At 41.5% G+C, this 27,772-nt stretch overlaps 1 protein-coding gene across 1 annotated transcript in view; it reads left to right on the top strand.

Annotated features, from left to right (window-relative positions):
* Nucleotides 1–27,772, top strand: part of dnajc8 (DnaJ (Hsp40) homolog, subfamily C, member 8) — a 59,426-nt gene that overhangs the window by 11,161 nt on the left and 20,493 nt on the right. Inside the window, exons 2-6 of the mRNA XM_072246835.1 lie at nt 3,160–3,261; nt 8,363–8,419; nt 12,660–12,726; nt 14,757–14,851; nt 24,135–24,206. Of these exons, the coding sequence (XP_072102936.1) occupies nt 3,160–3,261; nt 8,363–8,419; nt 12,660–12,726; nt 14,757–14,851; nt 24,135–24,206 (393 nt within the window). The remainder of the gene's footprint in view (nt 1–3,159; nt 3,262–8,362; nt 8,420–12,659; nt 12,727–14,756; nt 14,852–24,134; nt 24,207–27,772) is intronic.

Here is a 27,772-nt window from a genome sequence, read left to right as displayed (position 1 = left end):
GCCTTTGACAAGGTGCCACACATGAGGCTACTTAACAAGATAAGAGCCCATGGAATTACAGGAAAGTTACATATGTGGATAGAGCATTGGCTGATTGGCAGGCAACAGACAGTGGGAATAAAGGGACCCTATTCTGGTTGGCTGCCGGTTACCAGTGGTGTTCCACAGGGGTTGTTGTTGGGGCTGCTTCTTTTTACACTGTACATCAACGATTTGGATCATGGAATAGATGGCTTTGTGGCTGAGTTTGCTGACGATACGAAGATAGGTGGAGGGGCCGGTAGTGCTGAGGAAACAAGAGTCTGCAGAGAGACTTGGATAGATTGGAAGAATGGGCAAAGAAGTGACAAATGAGATACAATGTTGGAAAGTGTATGGTTATGCACTTTGGTAGAAGAAATAAACGGGTAGACTATTATTTAAATGGGGAAAGAATTCAAAGTTCTGAGATGCAACGGGATTTGGAAGTCCTCGTACAGGATACCCTTAAGGTTAACCTCCAGGTTGAGTTGGTGGTGAAGCGGGCGAATGCAATGTTGGCATTCATTTCTAGAGGAATAGAGTATAGGAGCAGGGATGTGATGTTGAGGCTCTATAAGGCGCTGGTGAGACCTCACTTGGAGTACTGTGGGCAGTTTTGGTCTCCTTATTTAAGAAAGGATGTGCTGACGTTGGAGAGGGTACAGAGAAGATTCACTAGAATGATTCCGGGAATGAGAGGGTTAACATATGAGCAATGTTTGTCCACTCTTGGACTGTATTCCTTGGAGTTTAGAAGAATGAGGGGAGACCTCATAGAAACATTTCGAATGTTAAAAAGCATGGACAGAGTGGATGTGGCAAAGTTGTTTCCCATGATGGGGGAGTCTAGTACAAGGCGGCAAGACTTAAGGATTGAAGGGTGCCCTTTCAGAACAGAAATGTGAAGAAATTTTTTTCGTCAGAGGGTGGTGAATCTATGGAATTTGTTGCCACGGGCAGCAGTGGAGGCCAAGTCATTGGGTGTATTTAAGGGAGAGATTGATAGATATCTGAGTAGCCAGGGCATCAAAGGTTATGGTGAGAAGGAGGGGGAGTGGGACTAAATGGGAGAATGGGTCAGCTCATGATAAAATGGTGGAGCAGACTCGATGGGCCGAATGACTGACTTCTGCTCCTTTGTCTTATGGTCTTTTTTTTTGTGTGTGTGTGTATATATCTATATACATGCACACATGTATATGCATTTTATATATGTATGTGTGTGTATCTGAGGTGGTTGAAAAGCACAAGTCAGGAAGTCAGGAGATGGATACAAGAACATTTCCAAGTCACTGAATATCCCTTGGAGTACAGTTAAGTCAAAACTGCCTAGAATAGGCCGTCTTCAAAAACTGAGTGGCCGCGTAAGAAAGGGACTCGTGAGGGAAGCCACCAAGAGACCTATGACAACTCTGGAGGAGTTACAAGCTTCAGTGGCTGAGATGGGAGAGACTGTGCATACAACAACTGTTGCCTGGGTGCTTCAGCAGTCACAGCTTTATGGAAGAGAGGCAAAGAGAAAACCACTGTTTGAAAAAAAACTCTCATGAAATCTTGGCTAAAGTTTGCCAGAAGGCATCTAGAGACTCTGAATGAGCTGGAAGAAGGTTCTATGGTCAGATAAAGCTAAAGTTGAGCTTTTTGGCCATGAGACTAAAAGCTATACACATCATCAGAAACACAGCATCCCTACCATGAAGCATGGTGGCAGCTGCATTATGCTGTGGGGATGCTTCACTGTAGTAGGCCCTGGAAGGCTTGTGAAGGTAGAGGGTAAAATGAAAGGGAAGAAGGAGTGGACCCAGGGGCAAGTAATAAGCAGGTGAGAAGAAGTAAAAGTCAGAGTGGGGGGTGGGGGCAGATTTGTTTTCCGGAAGGAGTAACCAATCAGGTTGGAGGGTATCCACTTAGAAGGTAGGTGTTGCTTGTCCACCCTGAGGGTGGCATCATTTTGGCAGATGGACCAAGACGTCAGAATGGGAATTAAAATGTTTGGCAACCAGGAAGTCCCACTTGTGGCAGATGATGCAAAGGTGCTCGACGTAGCAGTCACCCAATTTACGACGGGTCTCTCCAGTGTAGAGGAGGCCGCATCGGGAGCATCAGACACAATAGGTGACCCCAGCGGATTCACAAATGAAGTGTCGTCTCAGCTGGAGGGACTATTTGGGGACCTGAATGGAGGAGAGGGAGGAGGTGTATGGGCAGGTGTCAGAAGGAAAAATAAATGAACTTTGTTTATTTACATTTTTTTCACATATATTTTGTAAGAGCAAATTTTAGTCCACATCTGAAATTTTTGGGTCATGATTTAAGAATTTTGTAAGGGCAGATTTTCCTCAGCTGAATGGCTGAATGTGGGTGTAATGAGTAGAATAAGAATTAGGGAAAAATAAATTGCTTTTGGGAAAAAAAGACCTGCGCTTTGTATTCCAAATCTCAGAAGCTTGGTCCAAACAATGAATGAAATTGATTACCAGGTTTGAATATTGTTCTGCTGTAATGAAATATTGTTGTTTTCATGCTGAGGTATTTTCTTCATTAATTCCATTTTCTTTTCTTTCCTGGTATGAGGAACCTTTTCACAAATTCCACTCTCTCTTGTGTTTGTGTTTATCTGGTAAAATTGAATGCTTCAACACGACATCATGCTTTTATTCAAATTGCGTATTGTTGACATCATTTTGGTTGATTTAGTATGTAAAGAAATTCCTCCTCATCTCTGTTCTAAAAGGACGAGCCCCAGGGGAGTGTTCTTTTAGTATGAAGCTGAGGAGGAACTTCTTTAGCCAGAGAGTGGTGAATCTGTGGAATTTGTGGCCTTTTGCGCCTGTGAAGGCTAGGTCATTGGGTATATTTAAGGTAGCGGTTGCTAGCTAGATTCTTGGTTAGTCAGGGCACGAAGGGATATGGGGAGAAGGCGGGAGTTTGGGGCTGAGAGGGAAAATGGCGGAGCAGACTCGATGGGCCAAATGGCCTAATTTTGCACCTATACCTTATGGTATAAATTTCTTCTTTCAAGATGGCCTACGTTGCTTTTTTTCTCAATTAGCAATTTCTTTAATGTTGTATCCATAAATTATTTATAAATAATTTACAGAAGCATCAGTAGTAAATGAAGGCTTTATATTCTTACAGGTGAAGCAAATTGAAAAGCGGGACTCTGTTCTAACATCAAAACAACAAATTGAAAGACTTACGAGACCTGGATCCACCTACATCAACCTAAATCCATTTGAAGTAAGTCGATTTTAAAATTTTGTAGATATTGTTCTGACGTTTGACATATACCTGAGCCATAGTGTCCTATTTCACTACATCAATAAAGGCCAGTTTTTCCTTGCTTCAAGCTGTCTGCAATCAAATGCATAGACATAGACCTGTGTTCCCTTAGTCCCAAGGGAATGTGTAAAAATAATAAGGTGGTTGTCATGGGGGATTTCAACTTCTCTAATATAAAGTGGGACCATCTTAGTGCAAGGGGTTTAGATGGGGGAGAATTTGTTAATTGTGTCCAGGAAGGTTTCTTAAATCACATGTGAGGAGGGGCCGTATTGGACCTGGTGTTGGGTTATGAGCCCAGCTTAGTGACTGACCTTTCATTGGGCGAGCAGTTGGGGAACAGTGACCACAACTCCTGAACTTTCAAGATAGCAATAGATAAGGATGGGTATGGTCCTTGCGGGAGTGTTTTAAATTGGTGTAGGGCAAATTGTAGGGGCATTAGGCAGGAACTAAGAACCGTTAATTGTGAGCACCCTTTCTCTGACAAGTCCACATGAGACATGTGGAGTATGTTTAAGGATGAATTGCACAGAGTACAGGAAAGGTATGCTCCTACTAGTAGGAAAGAAGGGGATAGAAAGAAAGATAAGAGAACCTTGGACATCCAGAGAGGTGATTAATTTAGTCAAGGAAAAGGAAAAATATGTAAAGATTCGGAAGTTAGGATCAAACGGAGCACATGAGGAGTATGAAGAAGCCAGTAAAGAACTAAAGAATGGAAAGCCAGGAGGGGTCATGAAAAGCCCTTGGCGAGTAGTGTTGAGGTGAATCCCAAGGCATTCTATACACGCATCAAGAGCAAGAGGATCAGTGGGGAGAGGGTGGGACCTCTCAAGGAAAAAGGGGGGAACTTCTGTTTGGATGTGGAGAATGTGAGTGAGCTACTTCATGAGTATTTTGCTTCAGTATTTACCAAGGAAAGCAATATGGAGGACCGGGAGATCATTGCTGTGTGTATAAGTATATTAAGGTGTTTATAGAGGTCAAAGAGGAGGAAGTGTTGGGCCTTTTAAAGAATATTAAGGTGGATATCTCCCCAGGGCCTGATGGGATTCAACCCAGGTTATTGAAGGAGGCAAGAGACGAGATTGCTGGGGCCTTGACCGGTATCTTTGCGTCTTCTTTAGCCACAGGTGAGGTCCTGGAGGACTGGCAAGTGGCTAATGTTGTACCTCTATTTAAGAAGGGAACAAGGGAAAATCGTGGAAACTATAGACCAATGAGTTTCACATCAGTTGTAGGGAAATTGCTGGAGAAAATTCTTAGGGGTAGGATATCTGAGCATTTGGAAACCCATGGCCCAATTAGGGAGAGCCAGCATGACTTTGTGCAGTGCAGGTCGTGTCTACTAACCTGACTGAATTTTTTGACAAGGTGACGAGAGAAATAGATGAGGGTTGGACAGTGGATGTAGTCTGCATGGATTTTAGTAAGGTGTTTTGACAAAGTCCCTCATGGAAGGCTTGTCTGGAAGATTAAGATGCATGGGGTCAACAGTTCTTTGGCTGTTTGGAGTCACAACTGGCTTGTGCATGTAAGACAGAGGGTAGTAGTTGAAGGGACTTATTCGAGCTGGAGGTCTGTAATTAGTGGAGTTCCGCAGGGATCTATGCTGGGACCTCTGCTCTTTGCGATGTATATATTTGACCTGGATGAACATTTAAGTTTGCAGATCGGTGGAGTTGTTTATCATGTAGGAGAACAGCAAAGGATAGAGCGCAATATAGATCAGTTGTAGATATGGGCCGAGAAATGGCAGATGAAGTTTAACCCAGATAACTATGAGGTGATGTACCTTGGTAGGGCAAATGCAAGGAGACAGTACTCTGTTAAGGGCAAGATCCTTAACAGTGTTGCTGTTGGTATCCAAGTTCATAGCTGCTTGAAAGTGGCTACATAGGTCATAAGGTGATTAAGAAGGCTTAGGGAATGCTTGCTTTTATCAGTCGAGGCATCGAGTTCAGAAGTCAGGAGGTTATGTTGCAACTTTATAAAACTCCCTGGTTCGTCCATATCTGGAGTATTGCACACAGTTCTGGTCACCCACTGTTGAGGTTTCGGAGGGGATGCAGAAGGGGTTTATCAGGACGCTGCCTGGTATAGAGGGCATGTGCTATCACGTGAGGATGATGAACGGGTTGTTTGCTCTGCAGCGGTGGAGGCTGAGGAGAGATCTGATAGAGATTTGGAAGATTATGAGAAGGATAGATAGAATAGACAGTGAGTAATGTCTAATACCAGAGGGCATGCGTTGAAGGTGAGGGGGGGTAGGATCAAGGGGGATGTGAGAGGTAAGTTTTTTACTCAGCGTGGTGGATGCCTGGTATGGTGGTAGAGGCAAATACATTTGAGGCTTTTAAGTGGTGTTTAGATAGGCACATGAATCTGAGGAAAATGGAGGGATATGGACATTATATAGGTAGGAAGGATTAGAGTTGGGGTATTTTTGATATGTTTTTTTTTAATTTTCAGCTGGTTTGGAACAACATTGTGGGCCAAATGGATGTTTCCTTTGGCGGGGGTATCCAGAACTAGAGGGCACGGCCTCAAAATTGAGGGGGCGACCCTTTAGAACAGAGTTAAGGAGGAATTTTTTTTTTAGCCAGAGCATAGTGAATATGTGGACTGCTGTGCCACAGACAGCTGTGGAGGCCAAGACCATGGGTATTCTTAAAGTAAAAATTGATAGTTCCTGATTGGTCAGGGCATCAAAGGTTATGGTGAGAAGGCAGGTGTATGGGGTTGAGTGGGATCCAGGATCAGCCGTGATGGAATGGCGGAGCAGACTTGATGGGCTGAATGGCCTAATTCTGCTCCTATGTCTTATTGTTTCCAACACCCTGCTCTAATAGCTAGAAGCGTAAGGCAGCAAAGCCATGAGAATACCTCCAACTTGAAATTCCCTTTCAAGTCACACACTATCATGACTTGGAAGTGTATCACCATTCCTTCACTGCCATTGGGTCAGAATCCTGGGAACTCCTTCCCCAACATCATTGCACGTAAACCCACACCTCAAAGACTGCAGCAGCTCACCGCCAGCTTCTTATGGGATGGACAATTAAATGCTGGCTCAGCCTGCAAAGCCACATCTCTTCGATGAGAAAAAATAGTCGATGTCATTATCATACTTGACCCTGCTATGAGCCAAGGCAATGGAGAGCACTTCAGTTTGTGACTTATTTTCCTCTTGTGCAACATAGATTTAAGAATGAAAACCTGGTACTGCTTATTCACACAGCTGAAATATGATAATCATATCTGCAGTTTTTGTCTAGGTCAATATCTAATTTTAATTTACCAAGAATTTGCTGCAGTAAATTAGTCAATTTCTACTCAATTGTACTCAACTTGGATTCTTAAATACTTTCTAAAATTGAATGTTTTTGGGAATGTGTCTACTGTTGTTTTGTGTAAAACATGAAATATTCTTGGCAATATTATCTGTGTCATAACAAACATCGCCTTGCCCGAGAAATAACTTAGATCCGCACCGATTAACTTCCACGTAAGTACAATCACAAAGAAAGAATGGCAACAGATGCCATTTCATTGGCTCTTCACTCAATTCTGGGACTTCTGGACAGCAAAGGATGCTCTTGATCGATTACAGCTCTGCCTTCAGTACCATCATCCCCTCAGAATTAATCAGTAAGTTTCAAGACCTTGGCCTCAATACCTCCTTGTGTAATTGGATCCTCCATTTCCTCACTTGCGGTTTGGATAGGCAACAACATCTCCTCCACAGTCTCCATCAGCGCAATGTTGTGTGCTTGGTCCCCTGCTCTATTCACTTTACACTTTCAATCTTCCTTGATGCTTTAACTGGTGAGAAACGGAGTTGATCATGCGCTTGCGCCCCCATCTCCAGGCTTCATAACCTTGAAGCCGCACACTTCTCCCGAAACCTCAGTGAACACTCTTGGAGACGGCAAAGCCACAGTTTGCTCAATCGGCTCAGAAACAACCAACCAAAATGTAGATCACGGGCTCAGACAAAACCACATTTGAAAGAAAAAGAAGATTGAAAGAAATAGTTTTTTGTGAACCACCTGGAGGATGTCACACTTGGCCGTGTTGTTCACTGGCACCGTCAGCAAGACCAAGGAGCTGATTATTGACTTCAGGAGGAGGACACCAGAGGTCCCTGAGCCATTCCTCCTCGGAGGATCAGAAGTGGAGAGGGTCAGTGATATTATTTCGGTGGACATGTCCTGGGCCCAGCATGCAAGTGCAATTATGAAAAAAGGACGGCAATGCCTTTACTTCCTTATTCGTCATGACATCCAAAACTTTGACAAGCTTCTATACATGTGTAGTAGAGAGTATATTGACTGGCTGCATCATGGTCTGGTATGGAAACACCAATGCCCTTGAACGAAAGTTCCTATCAAAAGTAGTGGATACGGCTCAGTCCATCATGGATAAAGCCCACCCCACTGTTGAGCACATCTACACGGAGTGTTGTTGCAGGAAGGCAGCATCCATCATCATGGACCCCCACCACCCAAGACATGTTCCCTTCTGGCTGCTGCCATCAGGAAGAGGTACAGGAGCTCAGTTCTCGTCCCACCAGATTTAGGAACAGTTATTTTGCCTCAACCATCATGCTCTTGAACCAAAGGGAATAACTCCACTCAACTTCACTGCCTCATCACTGAAATGCTCCCACAACCTCTGGACTCACTTTCAAGGACTCTTCATCTCATGTTCTCTATTTATTGGTTATTTATTTATTAATATTATTTCTTTTTGTATTTACAGTTTGTTGTCTTTTGCACACTGGTAAAACATCCAAGTTGGTGTGGTCTTTCATTGATTCTGTTATGGATTTATTGAGTATGTCCACAGGAAAATGAATCTCAAGGTTGTATATTGTGACATATATGTACTTTGATAATATATTTACTTTGAACTTTGAAATATTGGTAGTTTGGGACTGCTACAAAGATTACCATTCCAGTCAGTAACCCAACTGATCTCCACCAGTTTCATAAAGACACTTAAAATGCTAATGCAGTGCAGAATGTAATTAACGCTATCATTTGTCACGCAGGTTTTGCAGGTAGACCCTGAAGCAACAGATGAAGAGCTGAAAAAGAGGTTCAGACAGGTAGAAACATGTTTCCCTTTCTAAAATCTAAGATAGCAACTGATCTTAGACACAGTCAACTCCATTTAAGTGTGAGAACAAAAACTGAAAATTCCAAAAATGTTATTTATATCCATAATGTTTTATCAAATAAATTTAGTTTTGCTTGAAAATTCTTGTTAAGTGAATACTTTTTCTGATGAAATCCTATGCGTTTTACCTTGGTTAGGGACTAGATTAGGTATAATGTGTTGCATAATATTTGTTTCGACCAGCATACCAAACTAGTTAATAGCAGTTTTAAGCTTCTCCCTTCACCACCTCCGATTTCTGTGGCCCAGTTAGTAAAGGGTAGGCCCTTAGTAAAGCAGGTCCCAGCCCAGCATGGGATCAACTGGGGCTTCAGCACTCCCTTCAGAAGGTGCATGTGTGGGACCACCAAAGGAAATAAAAGTTGGGCTCAACATTGATATCCCTCTGTGGGTAGAACAACGTGCCAACATCAAAGGCTCGCAGATGAAGACTAGTTATATGGGTAAGGTACACGGACTGCCGGTGACTCTGGAACCAGCATGAGTCAACACCTTCAGCAGAAAATTAGTTTTTAAGAACTTAGCAAACTGAAAACATACAGAAAGTATGTGACTGTGAGACACCATCATTATTGTTTCATTTGTGGGAAGGCCAGTTATTCACTTAACAGGAATTGACATTACTAATGCCTATTGTAAGAAACAGTACTACTTTGAAAATTTCTACGATTTTATTAAATTTAAAAACTAATCATGTTGAAGCAGTTGGCAATGCTTTTTTGGTTTAATTCACTGGGGCCATATCATGCACAAGACATAGCATTTCCTTTACCAGCCTATGAAAATCTACACCTTCTTTTTCCCAAATTTTCTCCCCTCCTCAAGGTGCTGACTCATGTTGGGGTATGGTTCTCTAAACTATGTGTCCGGTTTCTCACCCAAGTGGCCATTCTTCAGCTGTGGGCCTAGACAGTGAGTATCGTCAGGCTACCATCACCCAGCGTCCACAATGTATATGTGTTAATCACAGAACAGTGATCAGTAGCAAGAACTCTGCCTGATTTTTCTTTCTCTTAAACCTTCAGAGTCTCAACACACTTGTGATCTCCTGTAGTGCCATATTAAAATTGTAGCTAATTCGGTACGAGCAATGCGTCTAATGTGGGACTTTCTGGTCTTGCTGTTCAGTTTTGTAACAAGCAGGATCAATTCTGGGATTAATAATTTACCTGGTATCGTTTCTGACACCTTATTGTAGGTTAACATTAGTGCAACACTTTATGCTCTGTCAATGTACATTGTCCTGTGCACAATGTAGATACCTTTGCAGTCCTTGCATATTTAGGATCAGGGGTAAAATATTTTGGCCCTTAAGCAATTTCTGCTATTGACTTATATCATGGTTTACTTGCTACCTAAATCCATATATTTATTATTCTTCTAATCTCTTAAGAATTCATTACTTTGAATGCTATTAAATAGATTTAAAATTATTAATTGGTTATGTGTCAATTCGTAACAAATTTCTATTTTCTGTATAGAAATATTTCCTGACTTCATTCTTCAAAGTCCTGGTCTAAATGTTTTTCTTGTGACCATCTGTATGTGTTTTAAAAAAAAATCATTCCATTTACTTTTTAATAGTTCCCTCTATTACTTGAAATAAAATCTTCAAATCTCTTTCCTTTCTTTCTTTCTTACTGCCTGTTAAGCTGCTAGTGCTTAGGGCAGCTATGAAGGTCCTCCATCTCCGCCTGTTCTTGGTCACACACAGATGTAGAAGGATTCTTCATTGCTGTTTCCATAACAATTTTTTTTGACAAGTTAGCTTTGTTGGCCTTGAGTTGAACTCCTGAACCTTGAGGTCTGGGGACCACTCTTGGTCTGATTACTGCCCTTTGACCTGTTTGGCATGGGTGACCCTACCAAGAAGCAAAGCATAAATCCCTGACTCCAGCCAACATAGCTCTCCGGGTCATTGAGGCACTCAAGCGTCTAAACCCCATGACAAAGTTATGGTCCTTTTTGAAGCTAATCACTTTGTTGTCTTGTAACTTCAGGAGCATTTAATGAAAGTTTGTGTAATTCTATAATTTAATTCTTGGAAGTAATTCTAGTAAATCTATGCTGCTCTCCCTACAAGGTCAATGTATCTTTAGGGCAGAGGTTTCCAACCTTTTTCATGCCATGGGCCCTACCATTAACATAGGGTTCTGTGGACAAGTCATAGAACTGAAACAGGCCCTTTGGCCCAACTTGTCTGTGTTGACCAAGGTGCCTTCATGAGCTAGTCCCATTTTCCTGCATTTGCCTTGTGTTCTCTAAACCTCTGGTAGGTCCTTCCATATCCCCACTACCCTCTGTATGGAAAAACATGCCTCTCGTCCCCTTTAAATCTTTCCCCTCTCATCTTAAACCCATGCTCTCTAGTTTTAAGTTCCTCTGCCGTGGGGTGGTGGGGAGAGGGTAAGAACTACAGAGCATCCTCTCTACTGCGAATGTTTTTATAAACCTCTATAAGAGCTCAGCCTCTTTTGCTCCAGGGAAAACATGTCCTTGTCTATCCAGCCTCTCTACCTATTTAACTCGAACTTTCCAAACCCATTAGTGTCTTTACGAACCTTCACTGCATCTTTTCCAATTTAAAAGGTGCCATGAAAAAGCTAGGCAGCTTGAGCATGCTGTACAGTTATGCCATCTATAATTCTCCTTACTTAAAGTCTGTTTACTTATTTATATACAGTGCAGAATAGGCCTTCAAGGCACCTGTCCTCCAATTTAATCCTAATCACTGGACACTTCACAATTTAATTAATTAACCTATCAACCAGTAGGTCTTTGGATTGTGGGAGGAAATCAGAGCACCCGGAGGAAACCCATGCAGTCACAGGGAGAACGTACAAGCTCCTTGCAGGCAGTGGTGGGAATTGAACCTAGATCTCCTGTATTGTAAACCGTTGTGCTAACCACTGTGCTATCGTGCTGCCCCAAGTACAATGGCAAGTATAGAAGTAATGGAGCAAAGATTCATTGCAGTGTCTCTGAACTCTGCTCAGAGCTCACACTCTCCATTCCAGCGACATTCTTGTGAATCTTAATCAGATCCTTCCTATAGTACGGTAACTGTACTGTATTCCAGGTGTGATCTCACCATGGTTTTGTACAGCCATAAATTGACCTCCCCACTCGTTGCCTGATCTGATAAGGGCAAGACTGTCATCTGGTTTCTTCACCACTTTGTGTAGCTGCTTTGCATTTCCTAAGCTGTGGCACCCAGACGGCTTGTATTTTTGGAGTAGTCTCCATTAGAACACTCTAGAAGTGACCTAATGAGGATCTAAAATGGTGATATTTAATACTGCTTTTACAGTATATGAGTATTGTTTTTGCCCTCATCAATTAGGAGTAATCATTTTTGAATGCCACTTGTCTAAATCGGCGAAGTGGAGTTGAGTTTACCAAAGGAAGTGTAAGGTGCTCCTTCCCTCCGCTAGCCTGCAGGTCACACTTGGGCAAGGTGTAGCTTAGCCCTCTGTGTCACTTGAAGTCATTGGGGCAGGTGGTGGATGCTTGTATGAGCAGCTGGTGGTGCATGTCATAAGTTATGCGACCGCTGACTCCAAGCAGACAATCTCTGAAGAGTATTGATAGTGGCTGGGATCACCGGTTTTGTAAAGACACTGCCCAGAAGAAGGCAACGGCAAACTACTTCTGTAGAAAAATTTGCCAAGAACAATCATGATGAAAGACCTTGATTGCCCGTATCATAATGATGATGATGACTTGTCTTCATGACATGCAGGATCCTTATTTCCTGCTAATTCTGCCATGTTTCTGAGCAGACCTGTACTAGGGTTTGTTTGGCAGGCTTAATTCAATGTGGGAAGTGGTTTGAAATCCTCAGATTTATAATGGTTGAAGTGTGGGAGGGAAAACAATGTTGTGTTCATTTTGAGGATGCAGTAAGGGGCAGTTTTAACATTTTAAGCTTTGACACTGAAAACTCTGGATAAAGAAAATTTGCATTAAGAATTTGAAGATAGAAAGATTTGAAACGTAAAGGGCAGAAAGGAGAAAATGTTGAGTATTTTTAAGTATAATGCTGTTCACGAATTGAAATGTGTATGCTGTCCCCATGTGGAGGTTGCTGTGCTGGTGAATACTTTTAATTTAAAGTTGCAATACCTTTAATTATCACATATCCTGAATGATGTTCTTCCTTATTCCAGCTCTCAATCTTAGTCCACCCAGACAAAAATCAGGATGATGCTGAACGAGCACAGAAGGCTTTTGAAGGTAAGGAAACCCAGTCTTGACAGGAAGAAGACTATCAGCAATAGTACAGATAACCGTGGGTTTTTCTTGCATATGTTTGCAGACCTACACACTCATGTGACATTAAAATGAACTCTGTCTCTTTGTCTCTCTCTTCCCCCCGGGTGAGCTTGATTAAGCGTCGCTTCAGATCGTTACGTAGAAACAGTGATCTGTTGGTCTGCCTCTCGATGTGGCAGAGGTGATACCATTCTGTCCTTTAATGAGAGAGAAGGAGCTTGTGGCACGTCGAAGTACTAAGTTATGGACTGTAGCTTCTGTTGGACTGCAGATCATGGGCTTGCTATTGCTAGGTGGGTGGTGGGCACTGATGCTCCCTGCTAGAACAAGTGGGGCGAGGGGGAGGGGGGAGAGTTGATGCTTTGGTGCTACTTGAGGGTGTAGGAGGGGCTTTGTGGTTCTAATGTTTTTCTGTCATTCATTCTTTGATGTTTTCTTCTGTTTCGTGGATGTCTGTGAGGAATAAGACTTTAAGTTGTATACTGTATGCATTCTCTGATATTAAATGGAGCCATTGCATCATTAGTTTGCCGTTCATTTGGATAAAAATATTTTGGTGAATTTCAGGGCTCTAGTGCTTTACATTCAGACCATCCAACAACCTTTCGTGCAGGCACTCATACGTGCGTGGATGTTAGGTGAGAGTCTTAATCGACTCGTACATGATACCCACAGTTGAATGGCCAGAAATATTCTGGGTTGATTTATCTTTTACTGATGTTGATTTGAGAGAGACGTAATTGCTCAAGGCTTAGAAGATTACTCTTCTATTGTAGTTGAGATACAATTGGCCTTATTGCTTCTGGGCATGAAGTTGGAAAAATAAGCTGGGTGCTTGAAGATTGTGAGGTGATTTTTTTTGCCTGAAAGAATGTGAGTGGGTACATGTTTGCAGATGGAAAACAATTACTCATAGAAGTGTTTTGGTGTCTACTCAGCAGGCACGGCAGCGCAGTCACTTTGCAGCACCATCAATCACCAATGGGGTTCAACTGCTGCTCTCTGTAAGCATTCATATGTTCTCCCATGACGTCTAGGTTTCTTCCCATATTCCAAAGATGTACTGTTAGTGTTAGTGAGTATGGGCGTGCTGTGTTGCTGCCAGAAGCGTGGTGATCCTGTGAGTCGTCCTCAGCACAATCCTCGGACTGCGATGGCCTTTGATGCAAATTGGCGCATTTCTTGTATGTTTTGATGGACACATACCAAGTAAAGCTAATCTTTAACAGAAGAAATTCTGCAGATGCTGGAAATCCAAAGCAACGTGCAGAATGCTGGAGGAACTCAGCAGGTCAGGCAGCTTCTGTGGAAATAAATAAACAATTGACATCTCGGGCTAAGACCCTTCTTCAGGACTGAGAAGGAAGGGGGAAGATGTCAGAATATAAAGGTAGAGGGAGGGGAAGGAGGATGGCTTAGAAGGTGATAGGTGAAGCCAGGTAAGTTGGAAAGGTCAAGGGCTGGAGAAGAAGGAATCTGATAGGAGATGAGAGTGGACTGTTGGAAAAAGGGAAGGAAGAGGGGACCTGGGGAAAGTAATAAGTGGGTGAGGAGAGGAAAGAAGCCCGAGTGGGGAATAGAAGAGGGGAGGGGGATGGGGAAGGAAATTTTTTTTTACCAGAAGGAGAAATTGATATTCATGCCATCAGGTTGAAGGCTACTCAAATGGAATATGAGGTGTTGCTCCTCCATCCTGAGGGTGACCTCATCTTGGCACACGAGGAGGCCATGGAACGCCATGTTGGAATACTAATCTTTTACCTGGAGCACAACACAGAGTATTGTTCTAATTGGAGGTCAGCTAATTTGATAATGGTGTTATATCAGATCTGGGAACACCTCTGCACAGCTCTTCTGCATGTTGGTTTTGCCTTTTTTCTCAAGCAAAACCAGGGATTTTTTTTTTGCTTGGGACTCAAATTGCAAGTCATAAGCTTGATTTATAAACGGTCTGAATTTAAATCCTGACATTTTGTTTTGCTATTCTGTAGCTGTTGACAAAGCGCATAAGATGTTAATGGAGCCAGAACAGAAGAAACGTGCTATTGATGTGATACAAGCAGCAAGGGAAACAATAGAACACAATGTAAGCTCTGATGTATTCTCTTGATTTAAACTTGAATGACAAATGTGATGGGTACATTTCTCAATGTCACAGAATCCTCTGATTGGAAAGCATCTGACAATTAAAGGATTTAATCTTTATGTGCCCTTATACCATTGTACCCACCCCAGCCCCTAATTTAATTATTTTCCCTCACCACCCCATATTTCATGTCATTTTTTTTCCTTTACTGTAGGAGCCACATATTTATTTTCTGTCTGTATTGCATTTTGTGTTGCACATTTATTATGGGTAATCTGTCACATGGGTTGGGGTGTGATAGAAGCAAATATAGTTATGTATTCATGCTGTGTTCTAGTTAGTTTTAGTTTAGTTGAGAGGGAGTGAGCCGGGGGACTAATATTTTTTGTTGACCGTTAATTTGAATGCTAAGATCACTATATTGCAAATTCAAGATCTTTTGTCTTTGGTTTCGAAATAAAGGATTGAATGTACTTTTCGACTTGGAACGCAGTTATTTGGAACCACGTCACACAGTGTCAACAGCTATTGGGGTAGCATGGTGGTGTAGTGGTTAGCATGATTTACAGTATAGCCGACCCTGGTTCAATTCCCACCGGTGTTTGTAAGGAGTTTGTACATTCTCCCCGTGATCGCATGGGTTTCCTCCGGATGCTCCGGTTTCCTCCCATAGTCCAAAGACGTACCGTTTGGTAGGATAATTGGTGATTGTAAATTGTCCTATGATTAGGATAGAGTTAAAATCAGGGGTTGCTGGGAACGCAGCTTGAAGGGCTGGAAGGGCCTATTCTGTGCTAGATCTCAATAAATAAGTAAATTATGGTATTGTCATACTGACATAAAGAAATTAACTTTAACTAACTTGAAAGTAATTTAAATTTCTTTCCTTTACAGTCACATGACTAACAATGATAATTCGATGTATTAGTATTGATTAAATTAGTCACTTGCTTTCATTGGTACAGTACCCCGGCTCCTGCTGATTAGTTCTCATCTTGCCTGAGCACATTTAGTTGTGATCAATGAGCATTCAATATGCTTACGGTTGGAACAATGAAGCCTACTTTGTCAATTGTTGCAGGCTGAAGAGCTTGGTCAGCTGAAACAAAGCATGTACCCCTTGATTAAACTGGCAAAAGTATACTGGAAATGAATGAAATAATTACCATTTTGAAATTTGATTATTTCGAACCAAGCTTTGATTTCTATGATTTTGGTGGGCTGGGGAGTTCTGGACTATATACATGTATATTCTGCGTCATATTTTACTGATGCTTTATATGTGCTTGTTGTTTTGTGTGTGCGGGGTCGGTGCGTTCCACTGGGGGACGGTGTGGTGTTGCGACCAGGCTGTAGTTGGTGCTGCCTGCACATCCCCCCCCCCCCCACCCCACCGGGGTATGTTGTGGTTGACTGTGGATTTGATTGCTCACATTTTGGGACTCTTATTGTGTGATTGTGATAACAATTGCGCTTGCTATCTTGTGTGTGCTTTGTGCTGTGTGTGACTGTTGGTATTGTGTTCTACACCTTGACCCCAGGGTAATGCTGTATTCATGTATGGTTGAATGGCAATTCAAATTGAATTGAATTGAATTTGTGCAGTATTAAGTATGGTAAAGTGTTCTTGCAATTTGACAGTGCCACAATAAACCGCTACTCTGTATTACTGTATTCTCTGATCTAATTCTTTCAGTCCATTTAAATAGTTCTTTATCTGATGGTTAATTTTTCCACATTGTCAGTAAGTATGAACTAATTACAGAGTGTTTAGGAAAAAGTGACATGAAAGGGTGGTTATTAGAACAAATTAACTTTTTGATTATGACATAGATTCAGAAACAATCTCTAAAAAGGAAAGTGTAAAATATGAAAGCAACAGAAAGTCAACCTATTGCTTCGTACCAGCATGTTTCACCGTTCGGTGATCATCTTTGTCTTAATTACCAGCCATCAGATAATTCTTACAATAAATGCTAATTAAAATGGAATATAATGGTGCTTTATCAAATATTTGAGGGCAATGTGAAAAAGTTAGTGTATTTCATGCTGTTATTTAATTTTAAAATGTATATTAATCATAGAAATGCAATTTACTTAATTGCCATGCAATTTAAATCAATTTGTTTGCTTTCCTCTTCACTGTTTCAAGGTGCGCATTGAACCTGCGCTCTTTCCTGTTATAAGCAGGAGTGAGAGTATTTCCCAGGTTCAGTATAGAATCGTTCTATAATGGTTACAGTGAAACCCTCTTCACAGTGTAAATGCTGAGCTTTGAAATGTGTAGTCTAGCACTTTTGGACAAGCACCCAAGCCCCACGATATAGGGCAGTAATCTGGATGTTACAGGTGTCAGAATCAGAATCTGGTTTAATATCACCGACATATACCGTGAAATTTGTTGACCATGCGGCAGCAGTACATTGCAATACATAACAGAAAAAAACCCTGTGAATTACAGTAAGTATATGTATTAGATAGTTAAGTAAGTACTGCAAAAGCAGAAAGTAGTGAGGTAGTGTTCATGGGTTCAATGTCCATTCAGAAATCGGATAGCAGATGGGAAGAAGCTGTTCCTGAATCATTGAGTGTGTGCCTTCAGGCTCCTGTACCTCCTACCAGATGGTAACAATGAGATCAAGGGAGGACTTGGGTGATGGGGGTCCTTAATGATGGATGATGCCTTTTTGAGACATCGCCCCTTGCAGATGTCGTGGATTCTATGGAGGTTAATGCCAATGATGGAGTTGACTAAGTTTACAACTCTCTGCAGCTTGTTTCGATCCTGTGCAGTAGCCCCCCCCCATACCAGATAGTGACATAGTGAGTTAGAATGCTCTCTATTGTGTGTGTGTGTGTGTGTGTGTGTGTGTGTGTGTGTGTGTGTGTGTATCTACATGGCTAAGAAATTAGGACAGTACTGTAGTAATTTTATGTATGCACTGTACTGCTGCTCAAAAAACCCAGATTTCATGACACACGTGTGAGTGATGGTAAACTTGATCCTGATATAGGTGCAATGGACTGAGAGTGGGAAGGGGGGGGCAGGGAGAGGGGAATCATAATTTGTAAAATGGGAAGAGAGAGGTGAGGTAATGATCAATAAACCAGTTGTTTGGAGTCAAATGGCCTTGCCTGGTGTCTCAGGGCCAGGTGTGTCTGCACCTGTGCCATCCCCCTGCCCTTGGCACTCCTCTGCCACCTGTCCCACACCCCTCCCTAGGGCGATCTACCCTCCCTAGGGCGGTCTACCCTCGCCATTCCCAACATCCTTTGATGTACACACACTTTGCTCCATGTTGACAAACATGGTACTGTGCAAAAGTCTCAGGCATCCTAGTTATCCTGTATAAATGTGCCTAAGATGTTTGTACAGTTCTGTAGGTATGCAAACAACTGAAATACAGCCACTAGGGGATTACAATTTGGCAGGCACAATTATTTGAATTTTCCCTGTAAATGTTCTTCATCTGGAATATCCTCTTTGGAATGTTGAAGGCTAACTGATGGATATGGGTGACTTTGTTTTTCTTGGCCCACTTTACCAAGTTAATTTATTGTTTCTCCAAATTTCTACATGATCCAAGTGGACTGAAATTATGTTTGTGTTCAGCTTCACGTGGTCTATCGTAAACAAAAAAAAAAATTCTGAAGAAGCAACTCTTGCAAAAAAATTTGTTGTCCAGTATTTCACAAAAACAAATTCAACAAAGCAGTTGTGGATTTTAATTGCATTTTGTTTGTGGGAGGCACCTGTTAACTTCCAGGGCAACATAATTTAAAAAAAATCTTTTATTACTGCTTCTGGAAGTAGCAGAGCCATACCTTCAATTGAAGCTGACTTGTATTTGCTACTTTGACAACTAGAATTGTATAATCTTCTATTAAGTGTTGGTATCAAAAAATCGAGTGACGATAATGTTAGGAACTCTCAAGTAATGACTTCAGAGAGGCACACACAAAGTGCTGAAGCAACACAGCAGATCAGGCAGCATCTACCTGTAGGAATAAAGAGTCGACGTTTCAGGACAAAACCCTTCATCTGGAGTGGAAAGGAAGGGGGGGAAGAGGCAGAATAAGAAAGTGGGGGGAGTGGAAGGAGTACAAGCTAGGTGAAGCCTGGTGAGGGGGGCTTTGCATAGGTGCTGTGGGATCCTCTGCTATCAGATTTCTGAATGGACGTTGAAGCCAGGAACTCTATCTCACATTTTTTTATTTCTATTTTTACACTACTTAGCTAACTTAATTTATAATTAAGTTGTTCTATTATCATGTATCGCATTGTACTGCTACCACAAAGTTAACAAATTTCACGACATATGCTGGTGATATTAAACCTGATCCTGATTCTTACCTGCTGAGCTCCTCCAGGATTTTGTGTGTGTTACTGTGGATTTCCAGAATCTCTTGTGGAGTGCATTGAGGGAAGGTATTAGAACTTATGAAGTCGTCTTTTTTTTTCCCTCTCCCAATAAATTAAGCTTAATGTTGTCATTGGGATAAACTGTTCTCCACAGCTACAAGTTTTTTCCATATAGGATCAGATTCATGGTACTATTTTGATATGTTATTCTTAAATTACATCAGAGGACTGGAACAGTATTGATCTGACTTTTGTATTGTAAAATTTTGTCTTTTAAATTCTGTACTATATTCCGGCTGCCTCTTGAGTCTCCCCTGCCTTAATTTGGCTCGTTGTTAAGGGAGCGGAAATATTAAAGATGCTGTGATTTATGTAAAAAAAATCTGCAAGTAAAATCTATTAAAGTTCAGTTGAGCTCCTTTTGTGGTTTGGTGGAAGTGGTTTTGTAGAGAGAGGGTTGAAATAATATCCAAATTATCTGGTTTAGAATTCAGTGCTTTTTGCCAGAGCAGTACGGGGTGGAATTTCTTAGTGTTATCAGAAGCAGGTTTAATATCACCGGCATATGTCATGAAATTTGTTGTTATGCAGCAGTAGTCCAATCAATACATAATAAAAATTGTAAATTGTGATAAATATATATTAAAAGAAGTTAAATAAGTCATGCAAAAAGACAAAAAAAAAGCAAAGGTAGTGTTTATTCAAATTTAAAAAATCAGACCAGAAGTAGATTGTAGGGATTATTATGATGAATGTGCTGACTATAAAAGCCATGAATCATTAACTTATTAACTATTATAACTAACATTAACTATTGCATGTAACTATTTCTACTTGGAGCTCTGCTATAATGTGTTTTCTCCCCCCCCACCCCCCAAAGTTATTTGAATGTGAAACTCATGCCAGATATTCGCTTTTCTGCTGTTTAATCTCATTAAAACTTTTTTAACTGGAGCTGACTTTTATGACACAGCAGTTCTGTAGTGTCTATTTCACGGATATAACTTATCAGTGTCTCTCCATTTTTAGTAAATTTTGTGACTCAATCCTTTTCAAGCTTTATCAGGGGTCAAACTTACACACCATTTTTTAATCAATAGGAGATTAAAACAACAGATAAGAGAGAGTATATCATATTAGAATAAGGAGGAATTACCTGTTTTTTTAAATATAAATGACCACATGTGGTTATTGGGAGTGTATAGTCTTGTCTGCACTGAACGAGGGCTTTGGCCTGTAAATGCTGGGCTCCTGAATGGTCTGCGGTGATGATGATCAGAGATGAGAAATTTCTTTCAGCCAGAGAGTGGTACATCCGTGGAATTAGTTGCCACAGGGAGGTCACGTCATTGAATATATTTGAAGCAGAGGCTGATAGATTCTTGATTAGTCAGGGCATGAAGCGATATGGGGAGAAGGCAGGAGATAGGGGCTGAGAGGGAAAATGGATCAGCCATGATAAAATGGCAGAGCAGACTTGATGGGCCAAATGGCCTAATTCTGCTCCTGTATCCTAAGGCCTTATGGATTGGCTTTGTGGCTGTGGACTCTCTTAAGTGAACTTCAGTTCTGAATGTTATTTGCTTTTATTGTTTGTACAATTTGATTTTTTTTCTGTGCATTGAGTGTTTGGTCTTTTTTTATTGGGATCTGTTGGGTTTCTTTGTTTTGTATCTGCCTGTAAGGAGACAAATCTCAAGGATGTATATAGTATACATACTTTGATAATAAACGTACTATGAGCTTTGATTCCTCCAGATGTAGAGCAATGTGCCATTAGCTTTATTCTGCAATGTCCGAAGAATACCAGGTTTAAGAGCAAAATAATTCAGGGGATTAGATCACAAACTACCTGAGCGTGAGCAGCTATACAATTAGTTCACTTTTCTTGCATGTCTAAAAACCCTACTGATCATGGTCTTGAATATACTCCTGTTTGCAGCTATCAAAGATGGAGAATTAGAAAATATGCAGTCCTACAAGTCACAAATGTCCCTTTAGCTTGTTCCTAAGATGGCTGACGTGTCCTGAGATTTCCCAGCTACCAGCTTCTCCTGCCAGATGATCGAACTGTCTTTGAATCCAAATTGCCAATTCTTCTCAGAACTATTTACAAGGAGATAGTGGTCATAAGAGTGAGGGGGATAAAACGTTTTGTTTATTGGTGAGGTCAGAGATCAAGGGAAAATAACCGTACACCTCCACCATGACTTTTAGCATTTCTGTACTTAGCGACATTAAAATTGTAGCCAGCAATTCCCTGCTTTGCCACTAGATGGCTCTCTTGCACTCACAAAATGAAAGCAGTACCATTAACAAATCCCTCGTTTCATTCCTTTTCTCTAGTTAATCTAAAGCAATTGTACAGCCTTCTAAATTGTTGCTGTTGATCCAAATATAGTATTATTTTTGTTCATGAATTAGGATAGGTGTTAAAATTTTTGGGGAAAGAAAATTGGAACTTGAGTAGTGCCAGAGGTCCTTCATAATTTCCTTTTACTTTAAACAGGTGTCCTGGAGAAGGGTCTTTGTCCAGGATATTGTCTATTTATTCATTTCCATAGATGCTGCCTGACCTGCTGAGTTCCTCCAGTATTTTTTGTGTATTGCTTTGGATTTCCAGCGTCTGCGGTCTTTCTCGTGTTTAGGTGTCTGTCTATAGTTTTTTGTCACAGAATCTTCACTCAGTCAGAGCCATGGGGTACAATTCACAATTCTCAGTACGTCATGGTTACACTTTAACAAGTCATGGTTCCTGTTATTGAATAAGATGATTAGATCTTCGTTTACTACCTCTGATGGCGATGCTCATCCAGCGGCTCATCTTGGATCTGAAATTCATATCCTCCACTTCTGGCTGTTTTCATTGTCAGAGTCTACTGGAAGTTGGACCTTTAGCTCAGTGGTCTGGATGCAAGTTGGGCATTTTGCTCAGTGGCTCAGTCTCCTGCCAAAGCATCTTGTCACCTCAATATATGCTTCTAACTTCATCAAGTTTTTTAAAGTTTTGCACCCGTTTTTACTAGGTCTGTTTTTCCCATTTGAAAATTGTTCCATAATTATTTACAATTTAATTAAAAACACCATAATTAATGTGAGCACAGATTTAACTCAGCAGTGAAATGATGTAACTGAATCAGGAGGAAGGAAAGGAGCTTCTGTTGCTTCTGCTGTTCTGCTGAACACTGTGGGCATGGCAATGATTGAATAGGTTAGTACTTTATTCCTTGGAACGTAGAAGGCTGAGGGGAGATTTGGAAGAGGTATACAGAATGAGGGGTAAAGATAAGGTAAATGCAAGCAGGCTTTTTCCACTGAGGTTGGGTAGGATTACAATTAGAGGTCGTGGGTTAAGTGAAAGTTGAAAAGTTTAAGCAGCACACGGCAGTGAGATTGTGGAATGAGCTGCCAGTGTGAGTGGTGCATACAAGCTCGATTTCAATATTTAAGAGAAGTTTGGATAGTTACATGGATGGTAGGGCAATGGTTTGGGTGCAGGTCGATGGGAGTAGATGATTCGGCACAGAGTAGATGGGCCAGAGGGCCTCTGTACTTTTCTAAGACCCTATGACTTATAGGCCACCCCCGCACATCCTTGCGGTTGTGTTGGTTGTTAATGCAAATGATGCATTTCACTGTATCTTTGGATGTACATGTGATAAATAAGTGAATCTGAAAGGGAGTGGAAAATACATGTGAACCCCACTGTATTTTACATTAACAAACATAATGACTCTCAACTATATATCTATCTGAGTGTGTGCCTTCAGGCTTCTGTACCTGTGATGGCAGTCCTTAATGATGGACGCTGCCCTTTTGAGGTACTGCTCCTTGAAGATGTGTTAGGTACTATGGAGGCTAGTACCCATGATTGAAATGACTAATTTTACAACCCTCTGCAGCTTATTTCAATCCTGTGCAGTAGTCCCCTCCATACTAGGCAGTGATGCAGCCAGTCAGAATACTCTCCACGGTACATCTGTAGAAATTTTCTGGTGTTTTAGGTGACCAGCCAAATCTGAAACTCCTAATGAAATCTAACTGCTGTCTTGCCTGCTTTATAGCTGCATCGATATGTTGGGACCAGGTTAGGTCCTCGGAGATATTGACACTTAAGGACTTGAGATTCCACCCCGTCTCCACTTCTGATCCCTCTGGTGGATCCTGTTGCTATCTTGGTCCAGTGTTGTCAACTTGCAACAGACCTTATTAGGTTGCTCCTCATCTTTCAGCTTGATGTTGTCCATCAGACTGCTGTGATATACAAGATGTTCTTGGGGAATGTAAAATATGTGCTAGTCTAATCTAATAAATTTCAACAGCTGTGTAATCCAGAAACAGTTTTTTTCCCCCCAGAAGAAGCCTAACTTGGAGTATTGTGTGCAGTTTTGGTCATTTCCCTACAGGAAAGTTGTAAATAAGGTTGAAAGAGTACAGAGAAAATTTACAAGGATGTTGCCGGGTCTGGAGGACCTGAGTTATAAGGAAAGACTGAATAGGTTTGGACTTTATTCCTTAGAACGTAGAAGATTGGGAGGACATTTTGATAGAGGTACACAAAATTATGAGGGATATAGAAAGAGTAAATGCAAGCTGGCTTTTTCCACTGAGGTTTGGTGGGACTACAACCAGAGGTTATGGGTTGAAAGGTGAGAAGTTTAAGGGGAACATGAGGGGAAACTTTTTCACTCAGAGGGTCTTGAGAATGTGGAACGAGCTGCCAGTGCAGGTGGTGCATGTGAGCTCGACTTCAACATGTAATTAAAGTTTGTTTAGGGATACATGGGTTGATGGGAGTAGGCAGTTAAAGTGGTTTGGCATGGACTAGATGGGCTGAAGTGCCTCTTTCTGTGCTGTAACTTTCTATGACTATAATTCTAAATGATTCCTCAAAAATGTAATTTTTTTCTTTTATTTTAGATGAAAGAGAAACGGAAGGCATTGAAGAAAGACGGCAAGCAACCTATTCTGGAAGAGGATGATCCTGAAATAGTAAAAGATATCAATTCTGGTGGATGATAGCATTTTCAGGATTGAGTCCTGTATATTACATGTCTTGCATTTAAACTGGGGATTTGGGTGATGATGGAGTGAATACTTTTAGTCCTGGTCATGTTTAAAGAGTAAAATTAGATACTTAAAAAGATTGAACACTTGGCAGCTGTATTGCAGAGGCTGTGCTGTAATAACCTTCTTGAGCCCTAGCCAAAGTGAGCAGGACATTGTAACAGCTGCTTATTTCTAACCATTTATCTTTGGGCAGGACAGTTTTCTATATCCCCATATGTGGGGAAAAACTTGTTAGAATAGTCTGTCAGTTTTTTTTTGTTGTGAAAATAAATTTTAGAGCTCTGTTGCATTAAACGAAATATGACGATCAAAACAGTAAAATGTTATGAAAAATTCTGGAAATCCTTTGAAATGTAATGTTGATGTATTTTTTACTAAAATTGTTTTATCTTTCTGTTTTAAATATGAGGCAGTTAATTCAAGAATAGAAATGTACATTCTTTATCCAAAAAATTAGCTGTAAATCCTCTCATAATACCAATTGGAGGATGTAAAAGGGCAGGTTTTTAAGGAATACCTGGGTAGTAAGAAATTAGCCCATTTTTGTTTGAACACTTATGTAATTGGAAACACATGCTTGCATTTATGTTGATTGGGATCAAAGAGAGTAAAATCTGGTTCCAAAACTTGACAAGTCGAGGATAAAGTTTTATCAATGTAATCTTCACAAGAGGTTTAAAACAGAAAGCGCATAGTGCAGTCTAGCCCAGAGTTGCAGAGAATTGCTTTGGTTGAGGGTTGAAATGGAAAATAGGGTCACATTTGAGAATAGATGAAGATGGTTGCAAGGAATAATGAAGCAGGGTGGTTGAATTAACACTATTTTCTGTGTGAGGAGTATTAACATTTTAGAGACTGATTGTGTTAAATGCTCTGTTTGGGATTTCTGTGATGTGAGGAAAGGTGGAACTGGGCAATATTTTTAAATTGAAAGTGTCTACTGAACAGTCACTAAATGTATGGGTTTATACTGTGTGAATATTCCCTGCCTATTCCCACAGCTATCTTGACTATACCTCTTCCCATCCTGTCTCCTGTAAAAATGCTATTCCTTATTCTCAGTTCCTTTGTCTCTGCCGCATCTATTCCTAGCACTAGGATTTTCTTTCCCTGACATCACCATTGGTGCTGCCCTGACCTGCAACTCCTCCATTTTGCGGATATCTGCGCTCATCCCATCTTCCTGTCACCTTGTCCACACCTACCACCCCTTGGACCTCTGCATCCACCAACTTACACCATCTTTAATGGGATTCTACCTCCAAACACGTCTTTATCTCCCCTCCTGCTCTCCACAGGGGTGGCTCCCTTCATGATACCCTTGTCCGTTTGTCCCTACCCACCGATATGCTTCCCTGCACTTACCCTGCAGGTGGCCAAAGTGCTACACCTGCACATTCACCTCCTCCCTGGCCTCCATTCAGGGCCCCAAACAGTCCTTCCAGGTGAGGCAACACTTGGCTTGTGAATCTCTTGGGGTCTCCTATTGGTGTCCGGTGCTCGCAATTCAGCCTCCTCTGTGTTGGTGAGACCCAGTGTAAATTGGGGGACTGACTGCTTTGTCAAGCACCTCCGCTCCATCCGCCAAAAGTGGAATTTCCTAATGGCCAATGATCTTAATTCCTATCTCCGTTCCCGTTCTGACATGTCGGTCCATGCCCTCCTTTTCGGCAGCACTGAGGCCACACTCAGGTTGGAGGAGCAACACCTCACGTTCTGAATATCAAATTTATTCTTATGGTAATTTTTTTCCCTCTCCCTCCCCTCTTCTATTCCCCATTCTGGCCTCTTGCCACTTCTCACCTGCCTATCACCTTCTCTTGGGGCCCCTTCTTCTTTCCTTTCTCTCGTGGTCCACTCTCTTCTCCTATATGATTCCACCCACCTGGATTCACCTATTACCTTCCAACTATCCTCCTTCCTCTCCCTCCGCCTGTTTTTTATTCTGGCATCTTCCCCCCCGCCTTTCCAACCCTGAAGAAGGATTGCAGCGTGAAACATTCACTGTTTACTCTTTTCCATAGATGCTGCCTGGCTTGCTGAATTCCTCCAGCACTTTGTGTGTGTGTGTGTTGCTTTGATTTTCAGCATTTGCAGGTTTTCAAATGTTTGTGACACTATAGAAAACATCACTCAGACTTTTCAATATTCATTAGGTTTCAATGAGATTTTCCCTCATTCTTCTAAACTCCAATGAGTACAGACTCATAGCCATCAAACACTTCTCGTTAACCCTTTCATTTCTGGAATCATTCTCATGAACCTACTCTGGGCCCCCTCCAATGCCAAACCTTTTCTTGGATAAGGGGCCCAAAACTGTTCACGATTCTCCAAGTGTGGTTTGATCAATACCTTATAAAGCCTTAGCATTAGGTCTTTGCTCTTATATACTGGTCCTCTCAAAATGAATGCTAGCTTTGCATTTGCCTTTCTTACCACCGACTCAACCTACAAGTTTGGGAATCCTGCACAAGGACCTCTAGGTCCTTTTCCCCTCTGATTTTTGAATGTTTCTGCCTGTTTAGTAAATAGTCTATGCCTTTATTCCTTTTACCATAGTGCATGACTGTACATTGTATTCCATCTGCCACTTCTTTACTCATTCGCCTGATCTGTCCTTCTGCAGACATCCTGCTTCCTCAACGCTACCTGCCTCTCCACCTATCTTCGTATTGTCTGCAAACTTGGCAACAAAGCTGTTAATTCCATCATCCAAAACATCGACATATAACGTAAAAGGAATTGGTCGCAACACCGACCCCTGTGGACCACCACTGGTCACTGGCAGCCAGCCTGAAAAGGCCCCCTTTATTCCCACTCTATGCCTCTTGCCAGTCAGCCAATCTTTTATCCAAGCTAAACTGTTGGTTCGGGGCTAGAGTGGGTTGTATGGGAATGAACAGAACAGGGAGGACCAGAGGGGGAGAGGGGAGAGTGTAGGGTAAGGATTACTTGAAATTGGAAAATTCAGTGTTTGTACCTTCGAATGTGAGGTGTTGTTTCTCTAATTGGTATTGGGCCTTATCCTTTGCATTGGAAAAGACTGAGAGCTGACAGGGTCAGCTGGGTTGGTACAGGAGTTGAACCTAACCAGAGGCTCAGGATGACTGATGTGGGCAGAGCGAAGGCCTTCCAGCAGACAGTTCGTTGCTTCAGATTGCAGCATCTGCAGTTTCTTGTGTCTCTTGTTTTCTTTTGGTGTTGGTTTCTTCCCCATGGCAACTGGTGAAGTTTTCATGATTATGCTTTATGGTTGCCCTTGATTCTTCACCCTCTCATTTCCTGTTCTCTCAGTTACGGAAGTGAAAATTGAAACACCAGTTGCTTATGTAAATTCATTTTCTGGAAATAAAGGAAATGAAACATGGTGACTTCCTTCCACTCTTGGATCGGAAACCTCCCCTATCTCTTAGACTGCCCAGCTTTACTGTGGAAAGCAGATGTATAAATACTTGGTGGCGCTGTATGGTACTTTAATGCAGTGTGCC

Source organism: Mobula birostris, chromosome 29 (genome assembly GCF_030028105.1).
Source record: "Mobula birostris isolate sMobBir1 chromosome 29, sMobBir1.hap1, whole genome shotgun sequence".
In the NCBI taxonomy this organism is placed as follows: domain Eukaryota; kingdom Metazoa; phylum Chordata; class Chondrichthyes; order Myliobatiformes; family Myliobatidae; genus Mobula; species Mobula birostris.
This window is presented reverse-complemented; position numbering and strand designations above follow the sequence as displayed.